General features: G+C 43.6%; 1 protein-coding gene across 1 annotated transcript in view; it reads right to left on the bottom strand.

Moving 5' to 3' along the window:
- The window catches only part of inpp5a (inositol polyphosphate-5-phosphatase A), a 228,484-nt gene that overhangs the window by 107,529 nt on the left and 105,021 nt on the right, over positions 1-15,934 (bottom strand). The window contains exons 3-4 of the mRNA XM_084187952.1: positions 4,860-4,960; positions 3,747-3,834 (exon numbers count right to left, since the gene is read on the bottom strand). Coding sequence (XP_084044078.1) covers positions 3,747-3,834; positions 4,860-4,960 — 189 coding nt within the window. The remainder of the gene's footprint in view (positions 1-3,746; positions 3,835-4,859; positions 4,961-15,934) is intronic.

The following is a 15,934-nucleotide window of genomic DNA, read 5'->3' as shown; positions in this document are numbered from 1 at the left end:
TGTGTGTGCTTGTGCGTGTGTGTGTGTGCTTGTGCGTGTGTGTGTGTGCTTGTGCGTGTGTGTGTGCTTGTGCGTGTGTGTGTGTGCACACAGTACAGACAGAGCTAACTGGATAGACGGAACGGGGAGCTGATGGGAGTGCACCCAGTGTCTCTCAGGGTGACAACACTCTCTAGTATCCACACCAAAGGATACCACAGGGGAAATCCAATCAAAACATCCAGTGGAGCTGTCAAAGATAGCACCCAGCACAAATAGCAGCTAAACAGATTAAGCCAATGTGACGGCTGGGTTGAGAACGGACACGGACGCAAAAACGGAGTGAGATTCCTGTCAGAGCAAAGAGCCTGATTTGTCCTCTGGCCTCTCACTCCTGTCCTGTGGACCAGAGCAGGGAAGGACGCCTTTAATTTAACACTAAAATGCTCCAGAACAACTGAGGGCTGTGTAAGGGGTGTGTGTGTGTGTTGGTGTGTGTGTGTGTTCATTTGTATGTCACTCGTAGCCATTGACTCAATGCAGAAGGTGTGTGTGTTTGTAATAAATACTGTTATACTTTTTTCATAATTCTGCTATGAAGCATAGAAAAACAGAGTGAGTGCTGTGACAGAAACTGTAAGGGTGGTGTGTGTCTGCCTACTCACACACACTCAGTCTGTGAGGAACGCTAGCCTAGGTAATAAAGGCAAGGCATTAGTGAACATCATTCCACATGACACCCCAGCAGCCCAAAGGGCCGCGCCCGTGATAAATATTAATGGCCTGGAACAAGTGGATTGGGAGTTGAGTTATCAGGGCGGGCTTTCCTAATTGACATTTTACCTGCTGTATACCTTAACAGCCCCGTAAAACACCAGGCCTCAGCCATAGGAGGATGTGTCACTCAAGACGGCTCCCCCCCCCCCCACTCCATCACTGCACAGCACACACACACACCCTCCCTCTGGGAGAGATGTGGAGGTTAGGCTGGCCTGCTTCCAACACGGGCTCGGTTCCTGATTGACAGACTTGCTCTGGTATGGAGTTAGGACCACCGTGTGCTAAGATACACTGGTAACCCACAAGTGTCCTCATGTTGGACATAAAACGTAGTCCAGGTTATCACACAGGGGAAAACTATCTAAATAAAAACCCTACCCTCAAAACCAGCTTCCTCTTTGACAGTTTTAGCCTGTCGACATATTAGTCTCTTTACAATCAAAAGAATCAGCCAGTGCTTCCTTGGTAAATTAAGAGGTGTGCTCAAATTACCCAAACACACACCTCGCTGACACAGCTCAAACACACTCAGCCGTGTGCTTCATTAGGCATGGTGAGGCTGCGCTGGCTGTGGCGCGAGGGAAGCATATGGCACCGCCACCCAGCCACCGTATCTGACAGAGACAGACAGGTAGAGTAAACACTCCCTCAGTTCGTTACCATACACTTTCACTACATTATAGCACATCCGCTTGCTGCCACACTCACATATATATTTCAAAGGAAAACACACACAGGCTGCCATTACCGGTAGGCTCAGGGAGCCACACCGGGGTTGCCACTTACATTATCTGGAAATTGACAGGCAGAGCAGACAACAAACAATTACCCACAAGCAGAAATCGAAGTTTAAGAAAACAAATATGAGTGATGTCATCCGGGCTAAATGGCAAGCCCTATGTGAAGCGCACAGGAGAGAGTCTGTTATCCTTGCTGTCGCCCCGATTTGAATATCTATCAACATATTTATTTTGTAGTATATCTATGCTTATTCAAGATATGAGAGTCTAAAAGGACCCTACACAGCACACCGAATGTTGATCTGCCGTTCGTCTGCCGATCGTTCAGCAGGCTGTGTTTGAGGGACCACCCGCTGGTGGATGTCTGACTGCCAACATTTTCGTGCGATTCAATATGTAAAATCGGTTTGCACCTGGTTCGCAAATTACAACCGGCACTCTGTTCAGAAGTACTAAGTACTCTCGGCCGGCAAACGCTACTGGCGTGTCGGAGCCTTAAATAAACTTCAAATATCAAAACAAGTGGATATAATCGTCATCACCTAACCGAAATGGCAGTTAATTATTTTAGCAATAGGGCAAACGCTTCCAATACGTTCATAATAGGTTTATGAAAAGAGCATTTCTGACTGGTGGTGGTGGTGTGATTTACGACTGTTTGCTGTTACCGCTGTTAGAGCAGTGTACCGTGGTAATAATACCTCCTAGAAGGATAGAAAGGAAAACATGGCTACACTGATTGTTAGCAGGGTCCTTAAACCACATCTATTCCCCATCTCTTTATGGGCTCCAGAGCCAGTGAATTAACCATCACCCCCATTCTTAACTTCTTCCAAATGTACTGTTGGGAGTACAATGTTATCAGCATTAAATGTGTGTGTGTGTCCAAAGGGGGGGGGGGGGCATGGTGTCTGGATGTTGAAGATGAAACTTTCAACTGGTATCATCAACACTGAGTATCTGGCTCCACCAAGAGGCCATGCAATGCAACTGACGTGTGGTTGTGCATGATCTTGAGCGACCAGGCCATAAAATTAACCGAGCAACAATTTGGCCCAAGCGTTGCACATCTTTGTGATAATTATGACAATGTGCTAAATATGACTTGTAGTCCATCAGACTTGCTGTAATATAAATGGCTAACTATACAAATGATAGGCTATTATGTAAGCAGACTAATATGAGGGTGAAAAAGTCAAAAATGTCCTGCAAAATAGAAGCCACAACCAAGCTGATAACACCAACTATGGCTGCTTTGCATCCGACCGCAAGGCGCTACAGAGGGATACGCCGCAGTACATCTCTGAGGCCAAGCTCCCAGCCATCCAGGACCTCTATGCCAGGCGGTGTCAGTGGAAGGCCCTAAAGATTGTCAGACTCCAGCCACCCAAGTCATAGACTGTTCTCTCTGCTACCACACGGCAAGCGCTCCCGATGCACCAAGTCTGGAACCAACAGGACCCTGAAGAGCTTCTTCCCCCAAGCTATAAGACTGCTAAATAGTTAACCAAATAGCTGCCCGGAATATCTGCATTTACCCTTTTTGCACTTTCTCTTTTGACTCATCACATACGCTGCTGCTACTGTTTATTATCTATCCTGTTGCCTAGACACTTTATCCCTACCTATATGTACTTATCTACCTCAATTACCTCTTACCCCTGCACATCGGCTCGGTACTGGTACCCCGTGTATGTAGCCAAGTTATAGTTACTCATTGTGTATTTATTTATTGTGTTATAATTTTTTTGAATATTTGTACATTTTTCTCTCTGCATTGTTGGGAAGGGCCCGTAAGTAAGCATTTCACCATTAGTCTACACCTGTTGTTTATGAAGCATGTGACAAATAACATTTCATAACACTTGAAAGGTTGCAGCTGGTTTTTAGATCCACAAAACATTCCATACCATCTAGCACTGCCTTGTGGTGGTCTACCATTATTGCACATTCCAATAAAATGCTGGGGTCCACAAAGCTGAGGAAAATTAGTCTGTGAGGGTTGAAGTCCCTGAAATAATTACTTGATTGAATTTCTTAATTAACTTCTTACTAGCATCTGAGCTTCAGCTTACATTTTTCCTCGGACATCTTATCTAATGTCACTGATGTGGGTAGAGCATTCTGATGGAAATGGCTGCTGTGCAACACCCAGGTGAATACAGCCCGTCTGTTGTGAGTCAAGATCTCCTGAGATCTAAAGGAAGAGAACCACTTAGCGAGGGCAAATGGACCAGCCGCACTTACTGTGAAATGCTCCTGGGATTTGTAGTTCTCGTCGAGGTAGACACGGACTCTGTTGTACTCCTTCATGGCATCGCTGGACAGCAGCTCTCTAGAAGAGAGAGGACACACATCACAATATGAAAATAAAGTTATTTCATGCTAGTTGTTCGGGTAGATTTCCAGTCATTGCGCTAACGTTAGTTAGCAATGGCGCACGAAACTACCTTTAACTTCCTTCAAATGACACGCAGAGACAAAATCTCACACTATCCCTTAAAGGAGAAGAGATGAGGAACAGGAGATTGTGAGAGTATTGGGATATTCTGCTAAATCTGTTGAGGCCTCATAGACAGTCTCTTCTGCTTATCTATATCCCCTGCTAATAAATGCACACCAGGACACCCTAAATTGGTTGAAAGAGGTTCATCAAGAGAGCACTTGATTGAATCTTTACGAATCCCCATTGACATAAAACATGATGTTATTCAAATCAAATCAAATGTTATTTGCCACATGCGCCACATACAACAGGTATAGTCCTTACAGTGAAATGCTTACGTACAAGCCCTTAACCAACAATGCAGTTTTAAGAAAAAACAGTGTTAAGTAAAAAATAGATAAGTAAAGAATAAAAATAACAAATAATTAAAGAGCAGCAGTAAAATAAAATTACAGTAGGGAGGCTATATACAGGGGGTACCGGTACAGAGTCAATGTGCGGGGGCACCGGTTAGTTGAGGTAATATGTACATGTGGGTGGAGTTAAAGTGACTATGCATAGATAATTCCATCCTATGAATAAACAAGCCCTGCAAAAAGGTTTATTCAATTGATGGTAATCTAGTACATCCGTTTAATTATATGAAAGTCATAACCTTCTGACCTTTTTTGGAAAAAAATGAAACCAAAAATGAAACCAAATAAGTCGTCACCAGAAGGTGGAGTTGTTCACTCATTTTCACAGAGTTTTGGGTCATAGTTTTCTGTGGACCAAGGCTGTGGGTGATTCCTTGACAGAAAAATACCCCCTAATCATCACTAAAGTCAGCTATGAACACTAGAGTTGGCTGCACCTCTTCAGTGAAGGGCAATTTCAAGTGGGACCATCAAGTGTGAGGTTGTGAGGCCACTTACTTGACAAAACAATCTACGTGTGACATGGATGCTTCGTAGTTCTTCCCGCCCACCTCTTGACAGTGCACTGCAATGAAGTGGGGCTTGTGTGATTGGACCGTCTGCAAAGGAGAAGAAGAGAACCAGGCATAGAGTTAACAACTTGATGGTTTCAGTATGAAAAAGGTCATTTCATTTAGGTCATAATCATTCACAACACAAGGAACTTCTCACCCAAATTATATATCATTCTGAACTTAGCTTTGCTAACAGAAATGATACTGCCTTCTTCAAGAGAGCACTGTTCTCTAACGATTTCAGATTCCCACAAATAGCTGAATTAAAGGATGTTAAAGTCACAACCAGGCAACAAACCTAACCAAAAACCACAAAGCACCCATTTACTGCACATTGAAACCCTATAATAAAGGTCTGGTGGTTTTGGAGTTGGACAGAAACTGGGTAAAACCCAAGACTGGGGGACAAACGACTAGCAGAGGCCAAGATACTTTACAGCCAACAGGGAAAACCATCCCAGCTACTGTACAGTACAGTGTCAGACAGAAGACTTGTAGCTTGCTTGTTCCAATGCATCACCACAGATATTTCTGGGGCTCTGTGTGCAGGGTGTGACAGACAACGTCGGGAGTTAGAGACGTCTCACTAGATCAATAACGAGTCTCTCACCATTGGGAAATGTTATCATTAAGTCAGAATCCGGGAAACACTACAGAAAATACATGTTACAGAACATAGCCCTGTCATAAAATATACGGTACATGAATGAAGAGATGTTGGCGATCTACACTGATAAACACCTTGTCCCAGATCTGTTGGGGCTGTCTAGGCAATATCTATAGTCATTGGCAAACAGCAAAAACAGATCTGGGATCAGGCTAACAAATACCTGGTCAGAGAAGGAGAGCACTCAGAGCAGAGAGAGACGTTACACAGTCATTTCCACTCCAGTCATATGACCTCTTCCATGTCCCCCCCCCTGTCCCCTAACACTAAGAGGTGTTTGTGAGTGCACTGCCAGCAAGCCCAGAGTGTTCAGGGGTGCCGACCCGTGACAGAAAATCCATTGCTGAGTGAATTACAGCCCTCAGAGGCACTCACAGGGTCGAGCTATGGATGGTGGGCAGGCCATAGATCACCGTCACCCAGGATATGTGGCCCCCCGGGGGGGAGGGGGTGTTACGCCTGGGACAACTCCAGGCCTGGGGGCCTACTCTGCCCCTACTTCACTCCCCCACCTGCATTATTCTCACTAAATGCAAAATCTAATAAAAGTAATGTATGGCAATAACACTATGGATTTTCCATCAAGCTATGGCTTGTCACTTAGCTGGATGACCCAGAGACTGGGCACCTAAGAACCAGGGTTCTCAAACTTAGAAAGATTAGTGGACCTATCAGCTCCCACTGAAAAGGTCAGACTCTCAAGGAGCTTTAGCTAGTTAAGCTGTGGGCATGTGAGAGGGAGAATGCTGGACTGTGTGTGTATTTTGTGTTTGCGTGTTTGTATCTGTCCAGCCGTGGGTTTTCTGTTTGTTCTTCCAGCTCTAGTTTACCATGCAGACTCATAATCCTGAAGCCTAATTTAATCCTACTACTTTAATCAGAAATGCTACTGATACAAGGTCGAACAAGAACAACTATCCAAGTCTCCTCCATCTTTCTGAAGGCCAACGAAACAACCCATTCTAGATACCCTCAGCGGCACTTTTTGATCTATCGGTTCATTTTGATTTCAGACTAAGAGTTATAGTTGACAGATTGATTTTCAATATGAGGGCAATAAAACACTGTGTACAGTCGTGTAAGCCTTAAAGGGATAGTTCACCAAAATTACAAAATGACACATTGGTTTACTTACCCTGCAAGCAGTCTATGGAAAAGGTATGACAGCAATTCATGCTTTAGGTTAAGTTTCCCTGGCACGGTTTCCCCATGCTAATGTTTTGGCATTTGTGGCACAAATCCCATTTAAGTCATGGGACCGATATTATCATTTTTCGCACGATGTCCAAATCATCCAAAAGTATTTAAAATGTATTTTGAAGCTCAACAAAGTCAATTATAGATCATTTGAACATTATGCGCGAGAAATTCAAATATTGGTCCCATGACTTGAAAGGGATTTGCGCCAAATGCTAAAACATTAGCAGGTGGAAATAGTGCCAGGGAAACTAAACCAAAGCATGGATTGCATACCTTGTCCATAGACTGCTTAAAGGGTAAGGAAACCAATATGTAATTTGGGTGAACTATCCCTTTAAGAGCAGTAAAGATCTATCAGAGTCAGACAGTTGCTATACAGTGAAGCTTTTAGACCACACAGTCTCAATCCATCCTGATTCCTAGGAGGTTCCCTTAATAATGGCAATAACATATCACCATCAACTAATATTGCTACCGTGGAAGATAAGGCGCTTGATTTATTTGACGGCCAAACAATGTAATATATGCCATTACCATTGAGCATAATATAAAATAATCATTAGGCTTAGTCCATAATTCTGGTTCTCAGTTTGGAAACATTTTCCATTTCAACCAATACCTAACTGGAACAACACTCATCATTTATCTCCACCAGTACAAATCCATTTATAGTAGCCTACATCTAAACGCATGCCGATTCACACTATCGGGCTGAACGAAGCATAATTTGTTGGGTCTGATATTTTCTTTTCACATTACTCTTTTCAGCCCAGTACAGCTTGGCTAGGTGGCTTGGCACAGTTTGGCTTAGTAGTGTAAAAAGGGTATTAGATCCACAAAACTTTTGTGACCACTGGCTCAACATCAAGCACACCACGTCCACAGCTAGCCTAAATTGGCTGCTATCAGACCAAGTTGTCCAATGTGTGTCGTCACAGGAGCCTGGGTTCTGAGCTGCAGACTGCAGTGAGGAGAGACGTGCCTCGTGCCATGGTTGTGTGATGAGCCTCCTATCCCCTGGAGATGCCTGCCTGATGCCTGGATATGGATGTAGGAGGGACACTGGCTGGAATGAGTCAGTGTTACTGTTCCTGTAGCTACTGTATGAATAGTAGTCAACACACCTACTGGGTAAAGCCGACTCACACTCACACTATGGTTGGTGTTAAACCCTTTAACAGCTGTTTAAATACAGTATGAGTCACTTCGTAATGCAGCAGAATGGACAAAATCTGCACTGCTTTAATGCTGCCTTTCCATGGCCATAGTAACATCTATTTACATTATCATTAACGTAGATGACTGTCATCACCATCGCTCTCGTCATCATTCTCTCTCATTGGAGTGAGAGTGACTGAAGAGTAAAGCGCTTTGAGCGTCTGGATAAACAGACACATCTTATCAATTATATACAGTTGAAGTCGGAAGTTTACATACACCTTAGCCAAATACATTTAAACAAAGTTTTTCACAATTCCTGACATTTAATCCTAGTAAAAATTAGTTAGGATCACCACTTTATTTTAAGAATATGAAATGTGAGAATAATAGTAGAGAGAATGATTTATTTCAGCTTTTATTTATTTCATCACATTCCCAGTGGGTCAGAAGTTTACATACACTCAATTAGTATTTGGTAGCATTGCCTTTAAATTGTTTAACTTGGGTCAAACGATTCGGGTAGCCTTCCACAAGCTTCCCACAATAAGTTGGGTGAATTTTGGCCCATTCCTCCTGACAGAGCTGGTGTAACTGAGTCAGGTTTGTAGGCCTCCTTGCTCGCACACACTTTTACAGTTCTGCCCACAAATTTTCCATAGGATTGAGGTCAGGGCTTTGACTTTGTTGTCCTTAAGCCATTTTGCCACAACTTTGGAAGTATGCTTGAGGTCATTGTCCATTTGGAAGACCCATTTGCGACCAAGCTTTAACTTCCTGACTGATGTCTTGAGATGTTGCTTCAATATATCCACATAATTTTCCTTCCTCATGATGCCATCTATTTTGTGAAGTGCACCAGTCCCTCCTGCAGCAAAGCACCCCCACAGCATGATGCTGCCAACCCCGTGCTTCACAGTTGGGATGGTGTTCTTCGGGTTGCAAGCATCCCCCTTTTTCCTCCAAACATAACGATGGTCATTATGGCCAAACAGTTCTATTTTTGTTTCATCAGACCAGAGGACATTTCTCCAAAAAGTACGATCTTTGTCCCCATGTGCAGTTGCAAACCGTAGTCCGGCTTTTTTATGGCGGTTTTGGAGCAGTGGCTTCTTCCTTGCTGAGCGGCATTTCTGGTTATGTCGATATATAGGACTCGTTTTACTGTGCATATAGATACTTTTGTGCCTGTTTCCTCCAGCATCTTCACAAGGTCCTTTGCTGTTGTTCTGGGATTGATTTGCACTTTTCGCACCAAAGTACGTTCATCTCTATGAGACAGAATGCGTCTCCTTCCTGAGCGGTATGATGGCTGCGTGGTCCCATGGTGTTTATACTTGCGTACTATTGTTTGTACAGATGAATGTGGTCCCTTCAGGCGTTTGGAAATTGCTCCCAAGGATGAACCAGACTTGTGGCGGTCAACAATATTTTTTCTGAGATCTTGGCTGATTTCATTTGATTTTCCCATGATGTCAAGCAAACAGGCACTGAGTTTGAAGGTAGGCCTTGAAATACATCCACAGGTACACCTCCAATTGACTCAAATTATGTCAGTTAGCCTATCAGAAGGTTCTAAAGACATGACATAATTTTCTGGAATTCTCCAAGCTGTTTAAAGGCACAGTCAACTTAGTGTATGTAAACTTCTGACCCACTGGAATTGTGATACACTGAATTATAAGTGAAATAATCTGTCTGTAAATAATTGTTGGAAAAATTACTTGTGTCATGCACAAAGTAGATGTCCTAAACGACTTGCCAAAACTATAGTTTGTTAACAAGAAATTTGTGGAGTGGTTGAAAAACTAGTTTTAATGACTCCAACCTAAGTGTATGTAAACTTCCGACTTCAACTGTACATCCTAGCTTCTATACAAACACTATACATTGCATTCGGAAAGTATTCAGACCCCTTGACTATTTCCACATTTTGTGACGTTACAGCCTTATTCTAAAAATTGATTAAATCGTTTTTTCCCCCCTCATCAATCTACACACAATACCCCATAATGGCAAAGCAAAAACAGGTTTCTAGAAATTTTTGCAAATGTATAAAAAATTAAAAACTGAAATATAACAGTTACATAAGTATTCAGAACCTTTACTCAGTACTTTGTTGAAGCACCTTTGGCAGCGATTACAGCCTCAAGTCTTCTTGGCTATGACGCTACAAGCTTGGCACACCTGTATTTGGGGAGTATCCCCCATCCTTCTCTGCAGATCCTCTCAAGTCAGGTTGGATGGGGAGAGTCGCTGCACAGCTATTTTCAGGTCTCTCCAGAGATGTTCGATCGGGTTCAATTCCGGGCTCTGGCTGGGCCACTTAAGGACGTTCAGAGACTTGTCCCGAAGCCAATCCTGCATTGTCTTGTCTGTGTGCTTAGGGTCGTTATCCTGTTGGAAGGTGAACCTTCGCCCCAGTCTGAGGTCCTGAGCGCTCTGGAGCAGGTTTTCATCAAGGATCTCTCTGTACTTAGTTCCGTTCATCTTTGCCTTGATGCTGACTAGTCTCCCAGTCCCTGCCGCTGAAAAACATCCCCACAGCATGATGCTGCCACCACCATGCTACACCGTAGGGATGGTGCCAGGTTTCCTCCAGACGTGACGCTTGGCATTCAGGCCAAACAGTTTAATCTTGGTTTCATCAGACCAGAGAATTTTGTTTCTCATGGTCTGAGAGTCCTTTAGGTGCCTATTGGCGAAGTCCAAGCGGGCTGTCATGTGCCTTTTACTGAGGAGTGGCTTCCATCTGACCACTCTACCATAAAGGCCTGATTGGTGGAGTGCTGCAGAGATGGTTGTCCTTCTGGAAGGTTCTCCCATCTCCACAGAGGAACTCTGGAGCTCTTTCAGAGTGACCATCGGGTCCTTGGTACCACCTCCCTGACCAAGGCCCTTCTCCCCCGATTGCTGAGTTTGGCCGGGCAGCCAGCTCTAGGAAGAGTCTTGGTGATTCCAAACTTCTTCCATTTAAGAATGATGGAGGCCCGCTGCAGACATTTTTTGGGTACCCTTCCCCAGATCTGTGCCTCGACAAAATCCTGTCTCGGAGCTCTACGGACAATTAATTTGACCTCATGGCTTGGTTTATGATCTGACATGCCCTGTCAACTGTGGACCTTATATAGACAGGTGTGTGCCTTTCAAAATCATGTCCAACCAATTGAATTTACCACAGGTGGCCTCTAATCAAGTTGTAGAAACATCTCATGGATGATCAATGGAAACAGGATGCACCTGAGCTCAATTTCGAGTCTCACAGCAAAGGGTCTGAATACTTATGTAAATAAGGTATTTCTGTTTTTGCTTTGTCATTATGGGGTATTGTGCGTAGATTGATGAGGAAAATTTTTTATTTAATCAATTTTAGAATAAGGCTGTAACGTAACAAACGTGAAAAAAGTCAAGGGGTCTGAATACTTTCCGAATGCACTGTATATAAGTCGCTCTGGATAAGATCGTCTGCTAAAATGACTAAAAAAATAAATAAAATAAGAAGTATGTATGTAGACACCCCTTCAAATTAGTGGATTCGGCTATTTCAGCCACACCCGTGGCTGACAGGTGTATAAAATCGAGCACACAGCCATACAATCTCCATAGACAAACATTGGCAGTATAATGGCCCGTACTGAAGAGCTCAGTGACTTTCAACGTGGCACCGTCATAGGATGCCACCTTTCCAACAAGTCAGTTCGTCAAATTTCTGCCCTGCTAGAGCTGCCCCGGTCATCTGTAAGTGCTGTTTTTGTGAAGTGGAAACATCTAGGAGCAACAATGGCTCAGCCGCGAAGTGGTAGGCCACACAAGCTCACAGAACTGGACCGCCGAGTGCAAGTGCCTGCAGCAATGTTGATTTTGGAATGAGATGTTCGACGAGCAGGTTTCCATATACTTTTGGCCATATAGTTTATAACCTATCAATTATGGCACAAGACGCACTGACGCACACAACATTTAATGTTTTTACAAGAAAATTCCATGCCAGATTTAAAAAAGACTCATGATGCATATGGCAACAACAAAAAAAGTCCACTTTGAAGGGCCTTTGATGGGCTGTAATCTAGGGAGGCTGAGTCCTATTTCACGGTCCTGATTAGGAGGTGGAAAATAATGTGTCTGGAGAGTGACACAGTGTGAGGAGGGGGGATAAAATGGGCTTCTGAACGGGCACGTGATGAGAAGTCTTTTTTAAACACTAAACTCTGTCCACCTGTTGCTGAACATTCACTCAACAGTCTTTACACTGGATCTATCTACAATCTCACACGCGCATATGCACAATCGCGCACAGACACAGACTCACACACACAGACTGACACACACACAGCCTTTTATGCGATTTTGAGTCACACTCCCCTCACATGTGTGAAAAAGTGCACACACACACACAGGCAGACAGACAGACAGACTAGGGCAGAATAACTACTGCCTGAGAAACACATTATGTTGAAGTATTAATGAGATTATTCTCCCCTGAATTGTTATAACAACTTAGAATAAATTAGCCATGTACTAATTACCCTAGAAATAACTCTCCTATTTAAATTTATCTAACAAGTCACGTGTTTGGATGAGCCCGGGGGTATCCTGTGAGGCCAGGGGCCCGTGACAGCCGGGTAAGGTTTCCAATGCAAATAGATTGAGGGATCAACTCAGCATAACGCAATTCAAAGCATTGTTTATACTGCGCTCTAGTGCCGGGATACCATTTCACTCCATTGCACATGTGGAGCAGGCAAATGCCCTGCTTTGCCTGAAGATTACTCCAGTCAGTCTGTGCAACTCTGCCACTGTGCTGAGTGCCAGCCCAGTGGATTAGTGAAAGCTGCCTGGATGCCCATCAGATCCATGCTTATTGAACAAACAGTAACACACATTATTAAATCCTTCTATACAGTAGAGGACAGTCTATCAGATCACTCATAGACACATTGTAGTGGGGTAAGTAAATACCTAGCCTTGCTTGTCATTTGTATACTCTGGCCTCACCTGCAGGCAGGGAGTGTGACTTTATGCCTGCTATGGGAGTGTTTGAACAGAATGTATGTCTCTGATACTAATCAAGAAAAGTGTCCAAAGAACACATTTTATTTCCTGAAGCTGCCTTTCGAGGAAGACCCTGGAGCAAGGGCTTGTATCAACAGTAGCAACAGTAGGATAGCTCCTTGAGTAATTCAATGTGACAAAAAACAGAGACAGGAGAGACAGAGACAGGAGAGAGACAGAGAGAGACAGAGAGAGACAGAGAGAGAGAGAGAGAGAGAGAGAGAGAGAGAGAGAGAGAGAGAGAGAGAGAGAGAGAGAGAGAGAGAGAGAGAGAGAGAGAGAGAGTGATAGGAGAGAGCGAGACAGGACAGAGAGAGACAGGAGAGAGAGAGACACACACACAGCAGGGCAAACTTGCAGGATGTCCTTTTGGTTGTAACAACCAAAAATGCAGTCAAACAGCTTTTTTCCCTCCATTGTTCAGGATGTTACCACCTTACTTAATCTAAAGGCCCGGTTTTACAAGGAACTTCAAACTACCCTCCACAAAAACATATGCACTATCTTAACAAAATAACCATTCAAAATGTGTTTTGCTACAGTGCGAGTTGCTATTCAACACTATCAAGTATAGTGAGACATTGGACTATTTCTCAATGTGAACTCTTTTTGACCCACTGTCTAAACTGTACCACTTCCAACCACTGAGTAAACTTTTTAAAAGAATGTATACCAACGGGGCAAAGATCACTTGTTGATAATATTGATGCTGCAATTCAACCGCTTGCATCATCTATTCCTTACAACACAAAATTCCTTACAACAGACATCAGTCTTCTCTTCTCTGTTGATAGTGTGTGTGATTGAGAGAGATTACAATGCGTGTGCTCAGCTGATATATAAGTAACTTAAGAGGGCTGTGTGAGAGGGGTGAGTAGGGGCAGGCTAACATAGTCGTGAGCCTTGCAACGCTTCACTATGAGCTCTAGCATACCCTGGTGCTGTTCCGTCCCAGTTGCCCTGGGAGTACAGAGTCTGATGCTGCTTTCCATGACGTCACCCAGCAGCACAGCACACCACACCACATAGCTGGCATGAGCCTGCAGGATAGTTCACACAGCAGGGACACACCTCTATCTCGCTCTTTCTTTCTCTCTCATTAATTCTTCCTCTGTCTCTCTCTCTCACACACACACACACGCAATACACCACCCCACACTCACACAAAAAAAAAACACACACAGAAAAACACACTTAAATCCTGAGGCAATCAACCTGTCCACACATGCCTCAGGGTTAATTCACTGTCATATACGCACACAGTGAGAGCATGGTGAACAACTGACAAACTAGATCTCAAATTAAAAAGCCAGCTGATCCCATTACTTTTCTTGACTACTGTATCTAATGTATGAGGGGGAGAGACCAACAGAAAATGCTGCATTTGTGATTATCAGGAGCTCATCTGCATTTGTGTCACTTCAAAATCAAAGCCAAAGAACCGTGAAAAACAGCAAAGAAAATAATGTGCAAATTTTCACATTTGATTTTGCCTGTGTTTTTGTGCATCTGAAACTGAACAGAAAATGATAGTGTTAAAGTGGTGTTAGTGTTGGTTTATGTGTGTGACGTGTGAGAGCCAGGAGCAGGCTTGACTTTGACACACATCCACTGTACCAGAGTTTCCTAAGAACAGTCAGTGTACCTCGCTAGTCACCACACTCAGTGTGTGTGTGTGTGTGTGTGTGTATGTTGAACCAACAAAAAAGTGAATTTACCTGAGTCTTAAATAAGCCATATGGTAACCTCTTTTTCCAACTACTCAGTTTAATCAAAGACCGGGTGGCTTGAATGATGATTACAGAAAGCATTAGGGAGAAAATATTTCGGAATGCACAAACACCTGTTTGAGTGCAGGCAACACAGTGTTTTTTGTGTGTTTTTTTTTGTGTGGTTAATCCGAAGGCAGACCTACATCTATGCTAGCTTGTTCTAAAAGGACTTCAAAATGGCTGATAAAAATGCATCAAAAGCCATTACACACAGGTCTCCAGTATAAACTGTGTATAAGGTGTGTGACTTCCAACCTTCCACGTGTACCAGTGTATCTCTCTGGCTGTTTGTCTGCATGTGTATCTATATCCTTGTCTTTCTGGCTCTGTGTGAATCCACATCTCTTGCTATTAATGTGACTGTTTATATGCACGTCTCTATGACTTTGTGTGAATGTATGCATATCGTTATCAATGTGTTTCTATGGCTGTGTGTGAATGTGTGTCTCCACGTCTCATGACTGTGTGAATGTATGCATATCGTTATCAATGTGTGTATCCATACATCAGAGGCAGCAGCAGGGCTCTCAGCAGCCCAGAGGCATAACTACCACACACACCATGGCCAGATGGTGACCAGGGACTATAAGGAGAAGCAGCATGCGGCCTCCAATCCCTTCTTCACTTCCACCAGATAGGAGATCGAGAGAGACATGGGCCTACTGAATCACTCCCTGGCTACACACACTGCACTGCACACTACAGGACATGGATACCATCTCTACTCACTGACTCAGCCACTTGCTACCGCAGTGATTCCGTTCCACAAGCTAGGAGAGATATGGGCCTACTGAAGCCCTCCCTTTATAGTCACCACTCACTGCAACACACTACACACTACTGTAGAGTACACCATCTCTACTCACTCATAGCCACTATAACTTCTCAGCTGTGTCTATCATAGTTATACTATAGCCCAGCTGTGTCTGTTTAAAATCCCACACCTTGAAGTGCACTGTTCCAAGACATTAACCTGTGGCGTACTACTGTAAGTTACAAGGCAAGGCCCTGGGTGTAATGTAGTGTAGCTTGTGTGTATGTGCAGTTAACCTGAATTAAGCTTAGGTCTAATCCTCTTACTATTAAACAGGTGACCTGTAGCTGCTCTCTGTGCTTCCAGGGCCTTGGCTTGGTACATAACCAGTAGGCACAAACATGCATAATTCTAAT

This window comes from Coregonus lavaretus, assembly GCF_964263955.1.
Source record: "Coregonus lavaretus genome assembly, chromosome: 1".
NCBI classification, from domain to species: domain Eukaryota; kingdom Metazoa; phylum Chordata; class Actinopteri; order Salmoniformes; family Salmonidae; genus Coregonus; species Coregonus lavaretus.
Note: the sequence above shows the minus strand (reverse complement) of the source record. Positions and strands in the feature narration are given on the sequence as shown.